The sequence below is a fragment of the Lathamus discolor genome, chromosome 3 (genome assembly GCF_037157495.1).
Source record: "Lathamus discolor isolate bLatDis1 chromosome 3, bLatDis1.hap1, whole genome shotgun sequence".
NCBI classification, from domain to species: Eukaryota; Metazoa; Chordata; class Aves; order Psittaciformes; family Psittacidae; genus Lathamus; species Lathamus discolor.
The window spans coordinates 121,260,047-121,283,392 of NC_088886.1; the positions used below are offsets into that span (position 1 = coordinate 121,260,047).

General features: G+C 48.6%; 1 protein-coding gene across 3 annotated transcripts; it reads left to right on the forward strand.

The window, feature by feature from the left end:
- Positions 1–234: 234 nt before the first annotated feature.
- Positions 235–23,018, forward strand: STEAP3 (STEAP3 metalloreductase). 3 transcript variants are annotated; one of them, XM_065671352.1, is made up of 6 exons: positions 1,023–1,205; positions 9,002–9,051; positions 12,407–12,890; positions 13,337–13,864; positions 15,410–15,574; positions 21,559–23,018. In XM_065671352.1, the coding sequence occupies exons 1-6, from the start codon at positions 1,038–1,040 to the stop codon at positions 21,847–21,849; spliced, it is 1,686 nt and encodes a 561-aa protein (XP_065527424.1). In that variant the 5' UTR covers positions 1,023–1,037; the 3' UTR covers positions 21,850–23,018. The 3 variants fall into 3 exon arrangements, with proteins under 3 accessions (XP_065527425.1, XP_065527426.1, XP_065527424.1); XM_065671353.1 differs by lacking the exons at positions 1,023–1,205; positions 9,002–9,051 and adding an exon at positions 235–333; XM_065671354.1 differs by lacking the exons at positions 1,023–1,205; positions 9,002–9,051 and adding an exon at positions 552–762.
- The last annotated feature ends 328 nt before the right edge of the window (positions 23,019–23,346 follow it).

Consider the following 23,346-nt stretch of genomic DNA (forward strand, 5'->3'; position numbering starts at 1 on the left):
GCAGCCTAACAGCATGGTACCACTGGTCTACCGGAGCAGGACCGTGCAGCTGGGTTAGGGGTGCATGCAACATGACAACTCTTTTCCCAGTGCGGTGCGGGGTAAGAACCATTATCTGCTCCACGCCCCGTGGCACAGCTTTTGAGAGCAAGTGCACAGCCCCTGATAGCACGGAGAGAGGCGCACCAAGCCGCACCCACCCTCCCGTGAAAATGAAACACTGGCTGGCTCCGAAATGCACTTCCAAATAGAGAATTCAGGTCTGCCTTCAGCTACACCTGTAATGGATACCGCCTCGCCATGCAGCCCTGGCAGCGATGCCCTCCCGCCCGGGTGCGTTTAACCTCGGCACGGCAGTGCCACCCGGGCAGGCTCAGCGGGGAACCGGACAGTCGCCGCGGCCAGGGCTGCTGCCCTCCTGCTCTCAGCGCTGGGCCGGGCAGTGCTGACCTATGCAGTTAGCCTGTCCGGGCCAGGCTATGTCACGCCAGGCTGTGCCGAGCCGGCCAGGTTATGCCACGCTGTGCTGCACCATGAGGCGAGCCCGGCGGTGCGGAGTTGTGCAGGGCCAGGCTGTGTCGTGCTAGGCAGAACTGCGCCGTGTCGCGCGGAGCCGTGCCAAGCCGAGCGGTGCGGTGCTGCGCGGCTGCCTTGGCGGCCGCCGCCGGGTACATGGGCGGGAGGGCGGAGCACGCGGCCTGACATCACCGTCCCCGACTCACCGCTACCGGACGGCTCCGCTCGCCCTCCCGCCGCCCAGAGGTGAGCACCGCGGGGAACGGGCGCAGCGGGATTCGCCCTTGCGCGGACGGCGCGGCGCACCGGGTCTGCCCACGGCCGGGGACCAGCGGCGGCGCGGCTCGAACAGGCAGCCGCCGGGCCCCGCCGGGCGTGCAGTGAGGGGAGGGGGTGGCGTGGCTCGGCTCGGCTCGGCTCGGCTCGGCTCGGCTCGGCTCGGCTCGGCTCGGCTCGGCTCGGCTCGGCTCGGCTCGGCTCGGCTCGGCAGGGAGGTGCAGCCGGCAGTGCCCCCGCTCGGGATGACTGTCCGCCCGGTCCCGGGGCACCTCCCGCCGGCTCCCCCTCGGCGGAGATGGGGAGCGGGTTCCGGTCCCGCTCGCGGCCGCTCCGCCCCTGGGCTCGGGCAGGGGGTCCGGGCCGGCAGCTGGAGCGGCCCCCAGGGCCGTCTTGGCTGTGGCCGCCTCGGTGTGAGTGCTGGGTTTGGGGCTGGGGCCAGGTCCCGGCCAGAAATTTCCAGGGGGGTCGGTGTGTCCCAAATGCTGTGATCAGCAGTAAAAGGCCGGTGGGATGCCCGTCCCTGGCCAGTGCGCACGGCTGCGGTGAGGGGTGTCTGCTGGGCGCGTTTTCCCGGCGCTGCCGAATACGTCCGTGCAGGTGGAGGAAGGCTGCTGGCACGGGGCACAGACCCGTCTGAACCGGGGCTGGTTTTGCTGTCCAGGTAGACCCGTGCTGTGGTCCTCCTGAGTACGGTGGGGTGGCACACGTAGATAGATACGCAAGTCTGGTTGTTCTCAGCTCTACATATGCTCTGAGGAGATGAGTGGCTTTATCCAGCCAGGGGGATATCAGCAGTGAGATACAGAAAACTTGGGGAAAATCTTGGCCAGGGCCCACGGTCCCTCAGGCAAGCAGGGAGCAGACGTGGATTCTGTAGCAGTGTCAGAGCTTACACAAAGTACAAGGGTTGAGTGCTCTATGGGGGCACTGCATGGGATCTGTGTTGGAGTACCGAAGGGTGCAAGCTGTGAAGGAACTGGAGAGCTGACTTTGTAATAGGACCATCCCACAGGGTGTAACATTTGCCCTGGAGGGTGCATGAGGCAGTGATGAACAGGGAACTTGGGGGGAACGTTTGGGTTTGTAATGCCTGCACACCACTGAACCAAGCAGGGGGAAGGACTGATACTGAGGACCCCAGATAATTTCCCTCAGTGTAGTCTAAATAAAACTAACACCGAGAAAATTGCCTCCTGTGGCAAGAAACCAAAATTGAGACAGTGGGAGAGGAAGGCCATTGCCTCCTGCATCAATACTCCTGAGGGCTGAGGAGATGCAGTATTTAAATCTTGTTAGTCCTCCATCAAGCTTAAGTTTTCTCCTTGTCTAAAATCACATTTACTGTGAAACATGTACAGAACTACAAGATCCCATAGTCATTGCACATATTTGATTTCCTCCGTGATTGGAAAGAAAATGTTGATGACTCAACAAGTCTTTGTTTAAAAAAACCCCACCAAGCCCCAGGAGAAAAAGCATCTGGAAAGCATAATATTTTTTTTTGTTTTGTTTGCTTTTTATTTTTGTTTTTGGTTTGTTTCGCTTGTTGTTAGGAACTGCGCTCTGACTGTGACCTTGTAACATCACACCCATAAATAGAAGCAGGTTTAGATTCAGGGGAAACACATTTTTTCCGATGGTGGAAGAAGTAGGCCAGCCACACCAACTCTCAAGAGGCAGCAAAGGCACCGGCAGCTGTGGTAGGAGATGTCACATACCAAGAAATAATATACATCAAGAACTAGTATATGTCACATACCACAAATCTGTAACTAAGTTTCCCATCACTGATTAGAATTAGCTTTTTGTCAAGCCCATGGTGGAGGAAAATGCTAATTATTTTCATATTTTAATTCACTGCTTCTTCATAGAGTAGTTTTCCCTGCAGCCCTACAGTGGATCGAGCTGTTTCCCATTGTCATCTAAGTTAAAGTGAAATGTAGCGTAACTGCAAGGATAAAACATTTTGAAAGCACGACGTGGGAGCCTACATCACATTTCCAAAAGCCTTAGGTATTCTGGGGCCTAAATCCCTTGAACATTTTGATGATTTTGCCCAGGGTGTAAGGAACTGAAACAGAAGTTCCTTCCTTTTCCGGGTTCTCAGATTTTCAATGAGTCTCTCTAAAGCCTTGATTGTGGTAACATGTGCATTTCTATTTAGTTCCTATGAGCACACCATTGTAGTCTTTGGAAAAAATATTCTGAGAGCTCCCCATGGACCACAGGCTTCAAGAATCAGGGTCTGTAGCTAATGTGTTCACCACTGAAGTATGCTGATACCATGGTCATGTGCAAGCATTAATAGATGCCAACATGTATTGCTTCATGTACTTAGAGTAAGAGCTGGTTTTAAGAAAGCACATTAAAGACCATCAAAGTGGGATCCCAGATGGACAGAACTGACCAAGCTGACAGCATTAATTCCCTCTGCAGCAGCCAGCACAGTTTGGCACAGGATGGCTCACCTGAGTAGTGGTGAAATAGGTGGTGTTTGTCCTCATCCAGCACACATGGGTCCCTCTAAGTTGTGGGGGTCCTTGGGGGGAGGCACACTGTGCACACCTGCTCCTGTACATGTGCAAATGTGCACCAGAATCCGTCTTCCTGGAAAAGGTACCCTTGAGTCGGAAGCTTCTGCGGCTGCTGCTTTATACCAACGTATTCTCCTTCTCAGACACCTCTTCTGCTCAGCACAGCAGGTATGTCTGTGGCATGTCTTGAACCTGCCCATGGGAACATAGTGTGCTCAGGCAAAACAAGTGCTATATTCACAAGGCAGCATGATCACCATACTCATCATCCTTCTGTGATCCTTTCCTGGTGAAGCCACCTGATGTCTACCTTTGCTTTTCCTCCCATCTTCTCCCAGGTCAGTAACATTTCTCTCTTCTTCCTCCTTTCCTGTTGGTCTCACCTAGTTGAAGGAGTGAAGAAAAGTAGGAAGAAGTATAAAATAGATGGCACCCAGACAGCAAGACACCAGTGGCTCAGCGTCCCTCAACTGAAGGGTCCAGGTGTATTCATCTCCCTGGGCTGACCTGCAAGATCCCTGCCTGTACAAGGGAAAAGGTGGAGTGAGCTCTGCTCCCCAGGATGTTGGACCAAAGGCTTACACTTCTGCCAAGCACAAGCAAACAATGTAGGAAGGGGAAGGCAGAATGCTCACCCCAGGGCAATTAGCTGACTCTCAGTCTCTGTCTCCCAGCCACCTGGATCCCCAAACAGAACCATGTGGTCAGCCTTTTGCGTTTCCCCCTTCTCTCCCAGGCGCTTCCCAGGAGCTGCTGGGAAGTGCAGAAGCAGCAGAACGTGGCCCTACATTAGGACCTTTCCTGGGCAGAGCACCCCATTTTCACTCCTGTGTTTATTCCGAGCTGGCTCAGAGCTACCTCTGTGCACTGTGTGCTGTGCCTGTGCTCTGAAGGAAGGGAAACAAGAGATCAGTAGGGAGCCGGGCTGACCCCGTGCCATAGATTGCATCTCCACCCCACACTGCCTCCTGGGCCGTCTTCTCCCCCCATGTGGTCCTGTGCATCTTCTGAGTCACCAGGAGAGGCAAAATAAGAACTGTGAGGGAATGCTGATCTTGGAGACCCTTCTAACAGTCACTGCAGTGAAGGAATAGCCAATCCAAATATCTGCATGCACACACAGCGGAATTCCTCTGTGTCTTTCCTGAAAAGCAACAAAGAAGTTTTAAACAGCTGGAGCCTGCCAGCTCCCTGCAGTGACTGCTGAAGTGAGGTCTCACCATCTCTGAAGCCCTCAAGCTGCTGGCAGAACAGCACACACACTGCCCGGAAGACAGCAGAAGAGATTTTCTCCAGCTCAGGAGCTTCTTTCAGGCAGGAGCACCTCCTCCCATCCTGTCTGGCTGCAGGGCATTATTAGATCTGCCTGAGAAACTTCCACCGTTTTGGCCTTCTGGCTGCTTCCCTGCTCTCCCTGCACTTCGGGGAGGGGAATGCTCAGAAATGGGTGAGATAGCCATTAACTTGGTAAGAACAGCAAGTGAATTAAGACCCCAAAAGAAAGCAAGAGAAGACACATAAGACTTTAGAACACCTGAAGTTGTTGTAAAACGACCCCTTTATGTCACTTGATAACTGTGAGATGACAAGCAGGGAAAATAACCCATCCTGTACGATATGTCAGCATCAGCACTGCTGTAGCAAAACCCTGTTTTGGTTCAGGTGTGTGCTCTCCATTGTCTTACAACGAAGACTGGGCTTCCCAGACTTTCTGATTCCCATTTTATGAAGTTTTATTACAGGGCAGGTCCTTCTCAGGCTTCTCATTACTCTGTCAACACAGCAGGCACAGGCAGCAACATCTTTGTGTGGAAGAGCAGAGGAAGCTCTTCAGACAAGGACTTTCCTGCAGAGAAGGGGTACTGCAAAGAGGGGCCCCTTGCCTTCGGAGACAAATGTGGGAGAGGAGAGTTTGGGGACTATCTATCATTGGGCAACTATGAGTTTTGTTGAAAATAACAGGCCAAAAGTTTGCTTTCCAGTTCCATGTCACAGGCAGGTGTTTTTTCTGCTCAGCATTAATATTGCATCTGTAACCTTGGGAAATTGTTCCTGCAAAGTGACCAGAGTCTGATATATTTCTATAGGAAAACTGTACCCAAAATGTCTGAGCATCTGTAGGAAAAAGAGGTTATTTTGCCCCCATGGGAAACTTTGGTAGCCCTTTCTCCTCCACCTTCCCTGTTTTGAAAGATGTTTTTGAATTTTGGCGATGGGGAAGAACATCTCGGGGTTAAGGACATGCCTTTGGCTTCACTGCTGGCTTCCAAAACCAACATCCTCAGTATTTATCAATGTTTAAACAGGAGAGTGTACGGAGCGGGGAAGGTCAGTGCCTGTCAGCCCATGTTTTCAATAGCAGGTGATGCAGAAGGGAGGCACGTACTGAATTTGTAGGTGATATGGAGCTGTGAGGGACTGGAAATATTTTAGAGGGGAGACTAAGTATTAAAGACTGTGGCAAATGGAAATCTGGTACAAAAAAAAAAAGGCACATGTTATGACCTGTGTGGTAGGACTGATCGACCGCGTGGACGCTGGGTGAGTGACCGGCCAGGCAGTGGCCATGACAAGCCAGAGAACAGGGTGATGGGCACCGTGGCTCATGAGTCAACAGTGTCACACAGTTCTGCAAAAGCAAACAGCCTGCGGGGGTGAAGAAAGAGAAGTGGCACTTCGGGGAAGTGGCATCTCTGCTCCAGCTGGTGCCTTTCAGTGGCTCGACTGGAATATGCAGCTCTGGGAGTCCTCTAAGGAAAATGAGAACAAGGAAGAGAGGCTGAGTTTTTGGACATTTGGCAAATAACAGCTCTGAGGAAAGAGCTGGGTTTCACTTGTACAGGAAAAACTGGTGGAGATGTGAAACCCATTCTCCAGATGCAGAACGTGTCTGCAGAGAAGGGGGGGGCAATGATTTGCTGTGTCCTTTGGGGGTACAAGAGGAAGCAATGAGGTTGATTGGATCAACATATACAGAGGAAAGAAAGCTGGGCTCTGTAGGAGCTTCAGTTTTAACAGAAACATTTTCCCTGGTCGGGGGGGGATGAGGACCTGGGAATGCAAAGTTCATCAGGGTGGAGAGCGGTGCCAGGGGGACACATAGCAACCCCACGGGTCCCACAGCAGGTTTGGGGTCACAGCAACCTGGGGAGTTCGCAGCAGATCTGTCCCCACAGTATCGCAGGGGACAACCTCAGCACCCAGCAGTCGCGGTGTGACCATCTCCCCCTGTTCCACCTCCCTACCCTGCAGTACAGGCGCAGGGTGAACCCACCTGTTCCCCATCAGTGCTCCATGCCCCATGTGCCCCATGAGCGAAGGGGATGAAGGATGGTGGCGGGAGGAGCCCAGCTGCCAGCATTTCCTCATTCTTAAGGCCTAGCTGGTGGCCCGGGTAGGTTTGCAACACGGCTTTTCTGACTGAATACTGAAGGGTGATTTATTCCCTTTGCCAGTTCCTGGTTTGTGCCTTTGGGGAGTTCCTTCTGCTTCGGAATGAGAAAGAGGGAAAGGGGCAGCAAGCCTGGTTTTTCCCCTCCTTCCCTTTCCTGCAGAGCAGAGGGCTTATTTCCAGTCAGCCTGGGCAGGACCGAAAAGTTTCCTGAAAGGTGCACGAGAGCTGGGGTTAAAGCAGCTTTGGATAAGCCCTTTTCTTTTTTAAATCTGTTCCAGTCCCAACAGGTACACAGTACTCGCTGTGCTCCTTGAAGGGGCATTCCAGGTGTGGAAAAGTCTTAAATGGTTTTATTTGGAAAAGAGTCTTAAATGCTTTTATCTGGAAACAAAACAGCTTTAGACAAAAAAGTGAGTATTTCTGCTCACACTAAGACCTGAATTGAGACTTCAGGTGCTGAGTGTTCCTTGTCTGCTGGGGCTTCTCAAGGGGTTAACACAGCAGGAGATGCTTTGCAAACAGAAGCTATAGGGCAGCTTCATGGTTCAAAGGTCTCTCCATGCAGACCAAAAGTCCCCTGGGGACAAAGATCACTCCTGTTCCTCCAGTGTGTGTGTTTGTGGGGCCATGCTCCATGGAGCTGGGTGGCAGTCATGGCTGGCAGCACCCAAAGGGACCATAGCGGTACAGAAAGCACTATGTTCCTCTGCAATGACTTAACCAAGTGCTCTGCTACATCAGCTGATTCCTCATGCAGCTTGCTGATCTTTCAACCCAAGTGCTCATTAGGGGATGTAGGTGATAATTATGTGCTTTATCTCAAATAACTCCCAATGCAGAAGCTGAGGCACAGAGCAGGCTCTGTGATGACCTGCGTCAGGTTGAATTCACAGCTACTCAAGGCTCAGTTGTGGTCAGACTAAAGCTAACCTTGGGGGAAGACACAAAAGCAGCTGTGTTAGCCAAGGTGCTGCTGGGTCTGCCTGCCTACATGAGGCTGAGCTCAGAGATGAGCTTCTGTGCAAACAGGAGCCAGTTGTACTGGGCAGGACCATTACATGGAGCTCCTTATGAGATTGCTGCCATGTATTTTGGCACAGTTTGACAGCTATATGTTTAAGACACTGCCTTTTTAGAGTTAGGGTAACATTTTGTCTTTTATCTGATAAATCTGAAAACTAAGACAGTGAAATGAGTTGATTTCTTTTAGCCAGAACTGAAGTTTGTGCCTTGCCACCACAAATCCATCCTTCAGGGTTTGTAACTCAAGCACCTCCAGACTGCGAATTGCAGGAGACAGCTAGGCTATCCTGCTGTACCAGAGGAAGTGAAAGGGGCCCAAAAAGGTGGTCTTGTTGTTAAAGATGTGGTCAAGAATATCTGGGTCTTCCCAGGCAAACTTGCTGGAGTCCTGTTGTCATCAGTATCTCGGTCCCCCACGTCTGTCAAAAGAGGATAACGACTGAGCCAGCTCCCCGTTAGCGGTGGGGGACGATCTGCTTGGCAGATTGACTCTACTGTGAGCCCAAAGACACCTGAGTGGGCTCCTGCAGCCCAGCTCCATCCCATCCTGCTGTCCTGCTGCAAAACCTGAGCGAGGGCCCTCAGTGTGGGCAGGGAAGCAGAAAAACCTTGTTTGCCTGGCACCGAGCCTAAGCTAACAGCCTCGGCCAAGCCTCAGGTGCAAAACACATCGAATTATCCGTGTTTTTCTTCTGTGAGAGCCCCTCCCTCCCTCTGCCTGGGCAACAGAGATTTGACTGCTTCGTTTCACCCAGCTTTTGTCTGTCTGATCCCATTCTCTGGGGCAGGCGGGCCTTCTGGCCAGTTTTGGTAGGGTGTCTGGCAGAGGGGGAGCTCCCCATCTTGCTCATTGCCATTACTGCTATTGTCCTGCAAATAATAGCAGTAATTGCAATGCAGTCAGTGAACTGCACGCAGGAACAAGCAAGCTAGAGCTGGACATAGCACCCCCATGCAGTGATATGTGTCGTTAATAGTCTAGCTGAAGGGCAGCTTTACACTGCATTAGATACTTTAATTAGGGTACTGCTTCCCAGTTAGGCTTGAAGCTAGTTTACTTCCAGAGGGCTGTGCTTTAAATCATCTTGTTGCTTCCTTGGTGAGAAACTGATCTTGAATTGCACGTGCCATAACTCAGAAGGGCTGCAGTATCCTTGGTAGGGAAGATCAGGAAATGAGGTTTATCTAGGGCTGCAGCATGATAAAGATGTGTCTGAACACCATGGTATTCACTCTTGGCCTTCTTTGTTTCCAGGTGGCTTTGCAGCATCCTGACCACAGTGCTTTGCACTTTGTTTTAAGCAGGTAACACATTACCCATAGGTGCAGAAAAAGCGGTGTAGACATGGTAAGCATGGGGCAGCAGCAGGAGACAGGGGGTCTGCGTGCTCTGCAGAGATACAGAAGTGAAAGAAACTGTTGCCTAATCAGACACTCCATTTCCAGGCATCTGTTAGGCAGAGACCACAGCATTTATCTTGGTGATGTGCGTTTACAGTGAAAGAGGGATTTTCTCCTCCTTCCTTGGGAGGATTTTAGTGCATGGCAGTGATGGCAGGTGGCAGCCAGCAGCAGGGACCATGCTGCCATCCTACCAAGGGCTATACAGCAGGGATGGGTCCTGCTCCAAAGCTCTGACAGTCAAAGCATTACAAATAATCACACCAAGATCCACATAAAAGATTTTGAGGCTTCTTACTTTTCAACTATCCTGCTGACTTCAAAGGCCATTTACTTCTGTCATCCTTTTTAATCAAAATAACTGGAGACAGCAAAGCTGTTTATCTCCAAACATTGCCAACATCTCTCTACATGTTCAGTGGCAGTTACAGGACAGAGAAAACACACTACAGTAAAATTAGCTTGCAGCAAAATTCACGTCCCGGTGAGAGCACGGAGAGTGCTTCTGAGGTGCTTTAGATCGATTGTGAAATGTGTCTGCGGGTAACAACCACTTTGTCACCCTGAATGCTGATTTCTCTCCCCTTGGCTGAGAGCCAGAGAGACATCCAGGTGGTGGAAAAGGAGGTGGGGAAATGTGTAGGAAAGAAAGCTCATTAGGCTGAACAATAGAGTTGGCCCTGGAACAAACAGTTCTGGTCACAAATAAATTTAGGTGCAGCAAGAAGGTTTCTAAGAAGTAAAGCAGTGAGCTTTTGATAAAGACCCTTATAAGAAGGGGCCAGGAAAAACAACCCAACATCTTTTCAGATAGCTCTGCTTTACTTTACAGTAGTGGTTTTGCAGCACAGCTGGTTGTGGACAAAGAGGACGTGTTTCCATGATGCCCTCCAGCAATTGACCAGAGCTCCATTTGTGAGGTTGCTCTTCACCTTGAGAGGGCCCAGGTGGTCCCTTCTCTCTCCTCACCCATGTGGTTTTTTTCCAGGCTGACAGCCCTTTTCCAGACAGTATGACACCCTTTTCCAGGCAGTGTGACACCCACTCTTTCCCTACGGCTTTTTTCTAGGCTTATTCCTTTTTTTTAATTTGCAGTGGAGTGAGCACAACTGCAGTGTGCTGTTCAGTATGGATTTATACAGTGGTATATAGCATTTTCTGTGTTGTTTTGTATGCCTCTCCTACTAATTCCTGGATGACTAACGTCCTAGTGACTGGCAGGGGTCTGTGCACAGGCAGCTTCCTGGGTTAACCAACCTGACACAGCCAGCATCACCAAATCAGCCCTGCAGCACTGAAACCCTTCTGCAGGTCTGGAACATACTTCAGAGTGAAGTATGAGTAATTCTGAGTTTAACAGGACTTTCTTATCTAGAGCATGAGAGAAAGTCTACGTGATGTGTGAGGAGCAGAGGAAAGGTGTTGTTAAAGGGGAGAAGTCTGCATGTCTTCCTTTGGCATTTGTTTTCTCCTAGAAGCATTTCTTCCATGAACACGTATCTTGGTCTCTGGGACAAGGGATACTTGGTGAGAGGCAAGGAAAGCAAGCAGACCTCTGCCACTGAAACACTATTGTCACTGAAGCTGTGATGTTTTTTGTATCCAGGATAGTGAATCATAGTTTCACCATCCATCTGTTGAAGGTGTTTTGTAGGCTTTTCATGAGGAGCAGGACTGAGAGATTTTCATACCTGTGCAAGAGATCTTCTCCTCCAGTAACTCAGGCTTGGCTTGATGTGTGCCTGCCTGGGAGCACCGAGCTGGTATTTTCAGAGTAATGCAACCCTCATATCATTTTTCTGAGTGATCTTAACAGATTTACAGCTCATTAAAGTGCACATATATTTAGGGGTGAGGGGCTTATGCCCATAGGCAGCTCTTGCCATGTGTCAGTAGTGAATTTTGGTGCTCGGGCACTTTGAATGAGGAGATACTTCTGCAGATTCTTCAACAATAATGACTGACTGTCCTAAGTGATCATCACGCAAAAGCTTCATCTTCTCAATATTCACTCCTTTTCCCAGATCGCTTATGAGCATGTTGAACACAGATCCTCAGGGAAATCTCTTGATAACCTATTCCCATTATGAAAAGTATTTCTTCTTACCCTTTGTTTCCCATTGGTAACTATTCATGCAGAAATGCCCTTCCCCTTTGCTCCACTACTGTGCCAATGGTGAAAAGCCTTGGGTGAAGAACATTTCCAAAAGCCCGTGAAAAATACAGCCCATGCCAGGGACCAGGTCACCCCATCAGAGTGGTCACCTTCACTTTGAAAGAACTTGACTAGCTATAAGGCAAGACTGTACTCTGCCAAAACCAAGTTGTCTTGTTCCCCATTCCTTAAGGGCAAATTTGCCATTCCTTAGGCCAAGAGGCAGATTTGAACAGCTGGTGGCAGCAGCCTGGCAGTTCCCTGACTGAGTTTCTGTTGACCTCCAGGCCTGCCTGGTGTGCTGTCTGTGAATTTATTGATCTGATTTAAACCTCTCTGTGGCTCAATATCTAATTCGTTAAGGAGAGCAGAGTGTTACAGGGCAAAATTCATTAATGTTTGTAAAGCTCATCAAGATCTTTCATGAGCAAATCCCATCATATTTTAATATATTTTTTAAATGTCATGAGTAAATTCTCATTACTCATTGAGGAGCTGAAGCAAACAGCACTTGCCAGACCCAAATATTGAAACAAGCAAAGGCTGTAGCTCTCTTCGTTTACCTCTTTTAGGATACTTTCATTTCAACTGAAACACGCTGCCTAGGTTCTGCTTCTGCAAATCAGAAGCAACCCATCTGGCTTTCTCAAATGGAGGCTCAGGGATCCTCATGGACCCCTGGCTCTGTGCTTTATGAAAGATGCCTGGTAGCTTCATGGAGGTCTGAGAGTTGCTGGTCCTGGTCGCTGTTAGCATTGCCCTAGCTTTGCAGTGTGAGATGCCAGCATGAAGAACAGCAAAGGACGGATGAGTGTATCCAGCAGGTGCTGGATCACACAAATCCAAGAAACCATCCTAAACCCCTTTGCCTTCCAACCCATCGTAGTGTTTTTTCCCACTCCAGTAGTGCTTGCACATTATCACTCACTTGCTGGTGGGTTTGGCACCCACTAAGGATTGTGGGTCCTGAGCTACTGGAACCAAAACCACATGCACTTTTGTTCAAGTGGCCCAAGTGAGGTTCTTCCCCATGACCACAGATGTGGTTTGGATCTCTGTTAGAGCTTCACAATTAACTTGCATTTCCCTTTGTTTTCCTGCCAGGATGTCTGGAAGAGACATGGCCAAACCCCTCCTGGGCCATCAGACCATAGAAGGTGACCCCAGCATCACACCTGCGGCCGGCCGTACCATTGGGGTGCTGGGGAGTGGGGACTTTGCGCGGTCATTGGCCATCCGCCTGGTGTGCTCCGGGTTCAAGGTGGTGGTTGGCAGCCGCAACCCAAGGCGAAAAGCTGGCCTCTTCCCTTCTGCAGCAGAAGTTACCTTGCAGGCTGAGGCGGTGAAGAAGACGGATGTCATTTTTGTGGCAGTTTTCAGGGAACATTACTCCACCCTCTGTGACCTGGCTGACGTGCTGGTGGGCAAGATCCTGGTGGACGTTAGTAACAACACTGAGATCAACCATTGCAAAGAATCCAATGCTGAGTACTTGGCTTCCCTGTTCCCAGCCTGCACTGTGGTCAAGGGATTTAATGTGGTTTCTGCATGGACACTGCAGTCAGGTGCCAGGGATGGAAATAAGCAGGTACTGTTTTCTTCTGACAAGGGCCAAATCCCAGCTTTCAGCAGCTGAGGTCTGGTAGCACCAGCAAATGGCCTTAGGCTCCAGCAGAAGGGGCCCGGGTGCTTGCTGTGGCATCCAGAGACCACCCCATAGCTTCCACATTTCTTTGCTCAGAAATTAAGCACCCTCACTTACTTCATGCTCTGTAGTCTATGGAGCCTCTGCCTAAGTGAAAAGTGTTTATTTGTTTATCTAAACACAACCAGTAAAACAAACTGGTGATGCACACATGAAAGGAAGCCTGTCCAGGAGAGAGGGCTTTGGCAGCCATGGTAAATTCCCATCAGAAAGCCTGCCAGGAAGCATGGTGCTCCTAACATAGGCTCCCTTTAGTATCCTTCTTGCCACACTTGTTCCTAGCAGCCTGATCTCTCTTTGTCCTGTGTTTATATTTCTGTTCATTGCAGGTTCTAATTTGCTCAAATAACCAAGAAGCCAAGCGCACTGTAGCAGAAATTGCTCAAGTCATGGGATTCACCCCTGTAGATATGGGCTGCATGTCATCAGCCTCTGAGATCGAGAACATTCCACTGCGCCTCTTGCCAGCCTGGAAAATCCCCATCTTTTTGGCTCTGGGGCTTTTTATTTGCTTCTTCACTTACAACCTGATCCGGCAGGTCATCCACCCTTATATCAGGGAGCAGAAGAACAAGTTGTACAAGATCCCCATTGAGGTGGTCAACACAACACTGCCTTGCGTGGCCTATGTCATGCTGTCTCTTGTCTACCTGCCTGGGGTGCTGGCAGCCTGCTCACAGCTCTATTATGGCACCAAATACAGGCGCTTTCCAGATTGGCTCGACCAGTGGCTCCAGCACCGAAAGCAGATTGGACTCCTCAGCTTCTTCTGTGCAGCTTTGCATGCTGTGTACAGCTTCTGTCTGCCCATGCGCCGCTCCCACCGCTACCAGTTAATTGAGACAGCCGTCAAGCAGGTAATGTGGGTAGTCTTCAGGTCAGCACCTGTAGTAATCTTCTACACACATCAGATGTTGGGTAATAGGCTTAGTATCTTGGCTTTTTCATTCATTTTCCAAAGGATGGGTGGGACAGTGGAAATAAGCTGTTATCTATATGAGCTCTTCCTCCATGGGGCAACCGCACACCATGCATGAGGCATGCACCTACCCAAACTGAGAACCAACCATCTTAGCAGGGTGTTGCACACGCATCTTAGCAGGACCAGGATCAAACTCCCCTGTGCCATAGCTCCCCAGAAGCATGAGCAAGCCGTTGAAACCAGCCGTGCCTTGGCACCTGGCATGTATGAGACTGGTGCAGAGGCAGGAAAAATGCGAGGAGAAATCCAGTAGTGGAGGAAACAGAGTACTCAAATTTTATTCCTAGATTTTGCGAGAGCCCTGTTTGTGCACACCGACATTCACAGTAGGTGCCTGCTGGAGTGACCAAGTCATAATTAGGGGAGTGGCAGTTGTTCTGTAGAAGGTGTGCCCTCACAATGTGCCTCCACAAGTTTCACAATAGGATGGTGGAGAACTGGTCATAGTCTAAGAGAAGGAGGAAATGGAAAAGGACTTTACTGCCTTATTGAGACTCTTGTCAGTGTTCATCCAGTGTGAGAGTGCTACCTGCAGGCAGCTCAGCCAGCTCTGTAACTCGGCAGTGTCATGAGGAAATGGCATTCTGCCCTTCTGCCCCTGGCTTCTTTCTGCTCTACTCCACTCTCATGTGATGGCACAAGCTTTGTGCAGCTGAGCGGGGAATCTAATGAAGGAATTGCCCCACAATCAGTCTGCTTTCTCTACTGGGATACCTGCCTCAAGAGGAGGGGAAGGGCTGTGGGTGCAGAGGGGAGCAGGATGGCTGGTTTTGGCAGCAGTGCCTGTCCAAAGCATCTATCAAACAACATTCCCAACCTCTCAGCTCCAGCCTTGAGCAGGTCCTTCTTCACTGCCACACACATTAATCCCAGACAAACATCCTGTGTTCATTTCCCTCTACCTCCTGTTTTCTAGCAACATCTTTGTTTAGTAAATTAAGCCCATTTAATGGGCTGAAGAGGACAGTTCTAAATGCTCCTCTTTGCATGCAGCATAAAACCCATCTTCCCTTCCATTAGCAGGAACAATTTCCCCCCTAAATGCACTTAAACCAAAAGTTATTAGGAGAGTACTGCATATTCAAGCATCTATATTTGTTTTCATGGCTTTAAACTGACTTCTCATTCTGATTATCTTTCCAAATGCAACTTTGGGGCTTGCTGCTGTGGTTACAGGCTATGGGAGCTGAAAGCATTCAGTAGGTGTTCCTAGTAGGCTTCAAATCAAGCCTAGCTTTGACCAAATGGTGGTGGGATAGAACAGCATTTCCACACCTCCCACATAGACATAGTGCTGGTAGCATGAATAGGACCAAGTATTCATTGAGGAAACCTGCTTCCAAAACCAAAACAAATAGACAAAATTCAGCTCCTCTATTCCTAAGCATTCCATTTTAACAAACCTTCATTGTCATTCCAGGCTGTGGATAAGAAGATGAATATCTGGGTAGAGGAGGAAGTCTGGAGGATGGAGATTTATATCTCTGTTGGAATAATTGCCCTGGGCTTACTGTCGTTGCTTGCTGTCACTTCACTTCCATCCATCGCGAACTCTCTTAACTGGAGAGAATTCAGTTTCATTCAGGTAAAGTTGGTATTTACCGATGCCAGAGAGTGATTTTGCAGAGTCTGACCCTCACACAGACCACAGAGGGTAAAAGTTGACCTGTCATCCAGTACATCCCTGCTCCAGCACGGCAACTGCAAGCTGCACATCAGTGTCAGGGGCAAAGCCTGCCACTCCACACCTCCCCATGCACCCCAGTGCCATAGACACCCTGCTCAGGAGGTGACACCAAGAATCAATAGCAGAGCATAGGGATGTGGGTGTCCCGGGGGGGGGCATACTGCTCTCCTTCAGGGCTCACCCTGTCTGCATGGGGTGCTTCTCCCAGGGGGAAAGGTAGAACATAATGTGCCATGGGCACCTACATGAGGATTAGCGGCAGGCTTAGCAGTAGGGAGTCTTTAATGTCTTGGTTTCTCACCCTGCATTTGGCAGTATTACTTAGAGATCTTGAGAAAAAAACAGCATGGGCTTTGCCTGCATGACACCCACCTGCAGAGTCCTTTTCTCCCTCACTCCGTGGCTGGGAGAAGCATTGCCATTCATAGCTAAAAATCTCCTTAAGTCACACAAAGTAGAAAGGCAGAAAGCCTTGGGGTTATTTTGAGAGGGCAGGGTTGTTCACCTCCATGGGTAAGATCCCCCTTGGAACCAGTTGCATGTCAGTCATGCACAAGATGTTGGAGCTGCTGTGGGGAGTTTGCACCAGGCTGTAGAGGGCAGGAAGGTAACCTGCAAGGAGATGGTTGGCTGGAAGACACAGATCTGCCCTTGCATTTCAGACAGAGTGAGTTTCTGTCAAGGAAAGCACCTGGGAAGAGAGAGCAGGGGAAGGTCAGGTTTGGCAGAGCTTGCATACACCCAAATACTCAATAGGTTCAAAAATGCTTCGGCTGGTCTATAAAAATGCCAGAGCCCAAGAAGCACAGAGAACTGAGTACAATTTGAATGAAAAGACCATGTCTGATACTAAAAAGTAAATTAGGAATGTAGTTTTTCTTTCTCCAAAATCAGTCAGTGGTTTAGGAGCCTTCTTTCCACTTGCAGCAATGTCCAAGCTCTCAAGAGCCAAATTCCCTCAGTGACCTGAGTCCACCACGTGGGACATTCACAAACCCCAAACTTGGGGGCTGCAACATTCCAAGGGATGTGCTTGAAACCAGGCATAAGGCTAACTAAGGATAGCATAATACTCCTCAAGAATAAGAATACTCCTCAAGTATTACCTGCACATTAGAGAGGATTTTGAGGTCACATTCCACTCACCATGCCACTGTCATATCCCATAGCCCTAAAATCCCTTGTTATTTGTGTCTCCTATGTCACTGCTGCTTTGCATGCACCAGGCTTCTTGTTCTGCTGCAGTGGCACCATGAGACACCCCAACATGTGTAAGCCCCCATGGGACCGCGTCCCGCTGTATCTTCCCTGCAGACCCTCTCTGTGCATCACACCAGCACACACCTAAACTTTCAAAAGGGGAGGGCAGGGTTCACGGGTGCAGAGGTGAATACCTGTCATGCTGCCTCTCCTGTTGAAGCTCTTCCACAGCATATAAATAATTCAGTACTCATTAGAGCAGGAGTTTGAAGCCTGCTCCCTCCAATTCCCCCACAAATGCCCCCATCACCAAACAAGCAAGTCAGTTTTTGTCTTTTTTCCTCTCCTGCTGTGGGCTAGTAAGTAACTATTTGCACTGAGTAGAAGAGCCTCACCAGGAGAGCTTGATCCCAGGAGACTGTCCCTCAGGGAGACGGGAGACCCAGCTATAAACCTCTCTTTCAGATCGGACAACAGAAGCATATTAATTCTTGCCACCATGTCTCAGGGGAGAGCTGCAGCTGCTGGGTTGTTGGATAAATTGCTCCTGGCTTAAGCATCCCACACCAGGAATCCCAAACAAAGTCTTTCCTTGCAGCCTGGAGTAAGGCATTAAAACCCCCTGCATTTCTTTTTTGTTACCCTGGCAGCCCGGCAGCACTCCTGGAGGGTGACGGCATTGTGTCATGTAGTATATAAGTTGTCATAGAATCATCTAGGTTGGAAAAGACCCTTAAGTTCAAGTCCAACCATTAACCCAGCACTGCTAAGTCCACCACTAAACCATGTCCCTAAGTGCCACATCTACACATCTTTAAAATATCTCCAGGGATGGTGATTCCACCACTTCCCTGGACAGCCTGTTCCAGTGCTTGACAACCCTTTCAGGGAAGAAATTTTTCCTGATTTCCAATCTAAACCTCCCCTGCTGCAATTTGAGGCCATTTCCTCTTAGACTATTGCTTGTTATTTGTTGGGGCAGGTAGTGCTGCCATCTCCTACCAGTGCATGTAACACAACTGTTGCATCTACCCTTTGGGACCTTTTCCTACATCTTTCTACGGGTATGTCAGCGCTGAGACCAAATACATGATGGTCAGCTCCAAAATAGCTCTTGGCTGCCCTGTATGGGAGCTGGCTGGCCTAGTTCATGGAAAGACACCCATGCCTGTTTCTATTCCTGTGGGATAAAGTATGACAGTGCAACATGAGCTTCCAGCTGATCATGTGCAGGAGAGGCACAGCTGGTATTGTGACCTACTGTGGAAATGTCATATCAAAAGAGGAGGTTACAGATCTCTTAGCATGTTAGCTTCCGGTTTTGGTTGTTTATTTTTTTTTATTTTGGGGGTTTTTATTTAAATGAGGGCTCTTCTAAATTATTTACTCTTCAATAAGTTTCTTGAAGAAATTAAAGCAGATACAGCTACTGCTCCCAGACTCTAGAGGTTAATATTCACATAGTGCGATGTGATCCTCCCTGAATTAATGCACAGCAGCAGCATGTAAATACAGAAGGGTGAAGCATGAGGCTGCTTTCTCAAATATTTGGGATGTCTAGCACTTGATCTGTTTACACTGCATCAGAAGCATTGTGGCTTCCCGTGCCTGGGAAAAGTGAAGAGAGGGAAAATGCAGAGCACAGCTGCCCCAGCCAGATGTTTTCCAGAAAATACAGCAGTTCGTTGTCATCTCAGTTGAACAGCCTGGAGTGTTTGAGACACTGCACCAAGAGCCGCATTTGAGAGAGGGCTGGGCCTTAGTACAAATTCAGGAGCCACTTTGGTTCCCTCCTTATCTGAAGCTTCCCAAGTCTGACATTGTCCAGCAGCAGTGTATGCACCTGTACTAGTGTCATGGGATACTGCCATGCTCTTAAAATACGCATATGTTGCCTGGTGCACTGAAAATCCTGTTCAGGTTGTTGCTAAGGTTTTAGGAACAAAAGTGATTAATTTTTGTCATAGTTTCCACATATACAAATTTCAATTAAATATTGTTAAATTGTTCCACTATATGTCCTGTTTTGATTAACAGAAAAGGTAGAGAATCTAGACACCAGGTAACAGGAATGATTCATATGTAATTCAACTTATAGGAGACATCTTTAACGTTCCCCAGTGATTTACAAATCAACTCTAATTGGCTGAGAAGCAAAAATGTGTATGATTGCCTTCACCTTCCCATCCTCAGAAATCCTCCTGGAATTTGAAGGTTGAATTGACCTGGCTTCTTTATTAGCTTATGTATTTCAAGATGTAAAGAATCTGTCATCAGACCTTTCTTAACCCTCCTGCTGACGAAGTGTGAGCCAGAGCCACTTCCATGGAGCTAATGACTTCATGGGACTGATGACAGCAGAAGTCAGAAATGTATCTGGGTCAGGAAGGGACTGCTTGCTTTGGATGCTGCCTAGACATTTCTAAATGAGGCACATGTGACTGAATCACCTTCACAGGGAGCCTCACAGTCACCAGGGAGATGGGGAAGATAGAAGAGTTAATACAGAATAGAAAATACATGCAAAGCCCGCATTAGAAAGATACCGTTTCCATACAGCTGTCTTGCAGAGGGCCTTAACACCTTACATGGGTGGTGGCACCACATTGCCCATGCTGTGACAGTGCAAAAGAAACCCCTGCCACAGTTTAAAACAAAAAAAGAAGATTCATAGCCAGGATCTGCATGGGGAGGATAAACGACAGCAGAGCTTCAAAACTCAGTGTGGTGTCAGGGCTAAGCATGTTGGCAAATCAGCTCTCGTGGGGTGCTCAGCAGGCTCTGCACTGCACTACACAGAGTATATATTGAGCTATATGTACTGACCCAGGCTGCCATCAGCAAAACTTTTGTTTCTCATGCACTTACAGCCCAACCTGTACACGGCTGACAGCTTGCTTGGTGGGTGCAGCCATGGGGCCCTGCTGACCACAGCTCCTTCAGCCAACATCAGCACTGGGACCCTTCCCAGGTACCCTCTGCTCTCAGCAGACAGCCCCTCTGTGTGTTACAAGCGGATCAGCCCCTTGCTGCTGTCTGAGGAGCTGCCAGCACTGCTTCCAGCCACGGGCAGTTTATCCACATTTTTTGACAATTAGCTCTTTTAGTCTCATGCACCCTGCCATCTGTGCACAAAGATGGGTCACTGAGCACCTGTGATTGTTTATCACCTTTTGTCCCAGTAATTCCCACTCCTACTCTCCCCCAGTACCAGCAGTGGTTGAAAGAGGAACTGTAGAGGAACAAATTATTTCCAGCTCTGACATGTCTGCTATGCATAGAGCCCTGCTCGGGCTGAAAAGCAGCATCCACCCAGGGCAGAAAACATCTGTTGCCCTTGGACTTCACTCTGTCCCATTTCCCCCGCCCTGCTTTACATCTCTGCTCTGCCAGATGAGGCTCAAGCTGGTATTTACAGCCTTTTGCCACCCAGGTATTGTTTTTTGCCTGTTGGAGAGAAGCTCAGAGCAGCTCAATATGTCTTCCCTGGACATACCTTAAGGAAGACCATGTTTCTTGTTGATTTCTGCCAAGGTGCACCAAGCCAAATATTTTGATTTGTAAAGGCTTTCCTTCCCTAAGTTAGGGACATCAGCAGCAAAATTTTCCCTGTCTAGGCATCCTGAAATTTGGTTGTTACTGCAGCCTTAGACCAATCATTCAAAGTTGGGCAGCTGAGCGATACTCCCAAGCTTTTATTTGAAAACACAGCACCAAAGTCTTACACTTCAAGATGCCATCAGAAGCGAGTACCTGGCTCCTGTTGAGTGCCAGCAGGCAAACTTGGGGGCCACCATCTCTGATGGTGGCAGGAAACCACCAGTGAGGGGACCACAGTTTAAAACCCCTCTTGCAAGCAACCCTTAGAGGGAGCTGGAACCATTCAGGCAAAATATTGTCTCTGGGTGCTTGGGAGCCATGGTCTCAGCTGAAAATGGGGTAAGTTTGTGTCTGCAGAACAGGGGCTGGGCTCTTGCTGCTTCCTTGAGTGATAAAGGGCTCTTGACTCCCCATTTCAAGAACCAAGTCCATCACACAGCCTGATGCATGACAGACTGGGTCATGAACCAACACAGATCTCTAGGACAGAGAAGGAAAACCTTCAGGGCTGTTGCCAACCTCAGAACAGAGCACTTCTGTCTCCACAATCTCATTTCCCTGTAGATGATGGCAATTACCTGAAGGTATCTTTGCTCTGTGTGAAGCTGCAGCTTCACCAACGTCTGACAGTGCCAACTGCTGGTCCAGAGCCACAATACTGAAGCTTCACCCCACCAGTCAGCAGCCTCTTGCCAGCCATGGACCAGCAGGCAGTGGAGCTGGCAGCTGCAGCTTGGGAGGAGCATTTGCAAGCTGCCCACACTTATGTGCTCGACAGGAGCTGGGGGCTGCTGCTTCACACAGAGGCAGAGCCCACCTCTCAGCCGGGTTGGCAGCATCTTCTGGGAAGCTCCTGCTGTGTTTCTAATATTACACTTAACCTCTGATTAGAAAAAGAAAACTGCAGTCTGGAGTGCTACCCAGGAAAGGCTTCCAGTCGTGTTTTATTCTGTCTGAGAAATGCAGGAATACTCATTGCTTTCTCTGTGCTATGTACATTTACTAAATAGTGTAAAAAAATACAGGAAAATAGCCAGGCACAAGATCCTCTGCTAACTAGCATGTGTTCCTCTTCCCTTTAGTCCACCCTTGGATTTATTGCCTTGGTAATCAGCACTCTGCACACGCTCACGTACGGATGGTCGCGGGCCTTTGATGAGAACCAGTACAAATTCTACCTGCCTCCAACCTACACGCTCACGCTGCTTGTCCCATGTACTGTGATTCTAGCAAAAGTCATCTTCAATTTGCCCTGCATCCAGCAAAGACTTCAGCGAATCAGGAGGGGCTGGGAGAAGGGGAGATACGTGAAGTTTGTTCTGCCCAGTGCAACAGGGGAATATTCAAGCAGGGAGACCTCTAGCAATGTCTAATGGAGCCCTGGCTGTGACAGAGGATTACAAAGCACTATCAACATTTCTATAAAGATGTTTCTTTTTCTTATATATGTGTATGTTTTGGTATAATTGTGGGAAAATAATAAAACCTGGTGACTTTAGAAAAATGGATGACCATGAAACTAGTTTAGATAGTAGTAGTTAAATTATATTGCCAATTTGCTAGGACAGTTATTGCCTTAAAAATGACTGTGAAAGCTGAGCTAGCAGCACTAATACATGGGAAACTGATGGACTCTGTTAGTCAGATCAGTCACTTGAGGTGCTGTCTGGCAGCTCCCCAGACCAGTACTTCTCAGTTGATTCCCTAGCTGCATTCATAAATTTCAATGCCTTTTATTTTTTTAATATGAAGTGGCACAGTCACTGCAAGGTTAAAACCTCACCTTTCTGCCCAGCAGAAGTAAGTTTTGCATCTCTGCTCTGCCTACATGACTTTCACATACACGTACCCTTTCCCATCAATGGCAAAGGGATTATTTTCATGAGCAGAAGCAGAGCCAGGCACCTGGACCTATCTGAGGAGCTGGCTCTGTCAGTGAGTCAGCATGGTGCTTTTCAGATGGACACAACACAGACGAGCCAGCTCAAAATCCCCACAATAACTGCCTCTCCACAGCCTCCAGAAAAACGCCGGTCAAGTGTCTCCAGGTAATGCCTGTGCCGACATACTGTCCAGCAAGTCACCGTCCCTTTGAAGGACTGAAACCAATTCCTGCAAATGCAGAACAGCATTTCAAATGGTGCCCTCTGTAGGCGACTGATCCTTAAAAGCTTTGACACAACCTTTTGTGTAACTTCTGATTCTGGAACACTGAGAAGTAGCTTGAGGAATTTTTCAGCTACCTTTTCCCTACACATTTTTAATGTGGATGGGGGTTCAGTGAAGTTAGCTTAAAATGTACCAAAATTGGTTTTGTACTTGGAGTTTTTCTCTCTCTCTGTATATATGTACACACAGATATATATATTATTGCAGAATATATAACTGGAATGTAAACTCTTTATATTTTTATTTTCTGTATTGCCTACCATGTGCCTCTGGGATATGTAAGAACCAACTGAAAAGCTGTAAGAGTAAGGCCAGTTTTAATCACTGGCATCCATAGTTTATAAAAGATATTCTGAACTCATCTATATAATTATATCAGATCTCATTTGAGTCTTTCTTCCCTTCCCCCCTTAAATAATACTATTACTGTAATGGCAGTAGTAGAGTTGTATGATTACCTAAAATTTATGGAAATAAAGCTCATTACTGCCAGAAGCTGGTAGAGTCTCATTATCAAGGTAATAAGTGAAAATTATCATTGTAAGAATCATAGAATAGTTAGGGTTGGAAAGGACCTTAAGATCATCTAGTTCCAATCCCCCTGCCATGGGCAGGGATACCTCACACTAAACCATGTCACCCAAAGCTCTGTCCAGCCTGGCCTTGAACACCGCATTGAATGATGGAGCACTCACAACTTC

What these genes read in the sequence shown, in the direction of transcription:
- STEAP3 (XM_065671352.1), top strand. Translation starts at nt 1,038, where the DNA reads ATGACTGTCCGCCCGGTCCCGGGGCACCTCCCGCCGGCTCCCCCTCGG. An exon ending in TTGCACTTTGTTTTAAGCAG is followed by an intron (nt 9,052 to 12,406) that starts GTAACACATTAC and finishes TTTTCCTGCCAG; the next exon opens with GATGTCTGGAAGAGACATGG. An exon ending in CCAGGGATGGAAATAAGCAG is followed by an intron (nt 12,891 to 13,336) that starts GTACTGTTTTCT and finishes TGTTCATTGCAG; the next exon opens with GTTCTAATTTGCTCAAATAA.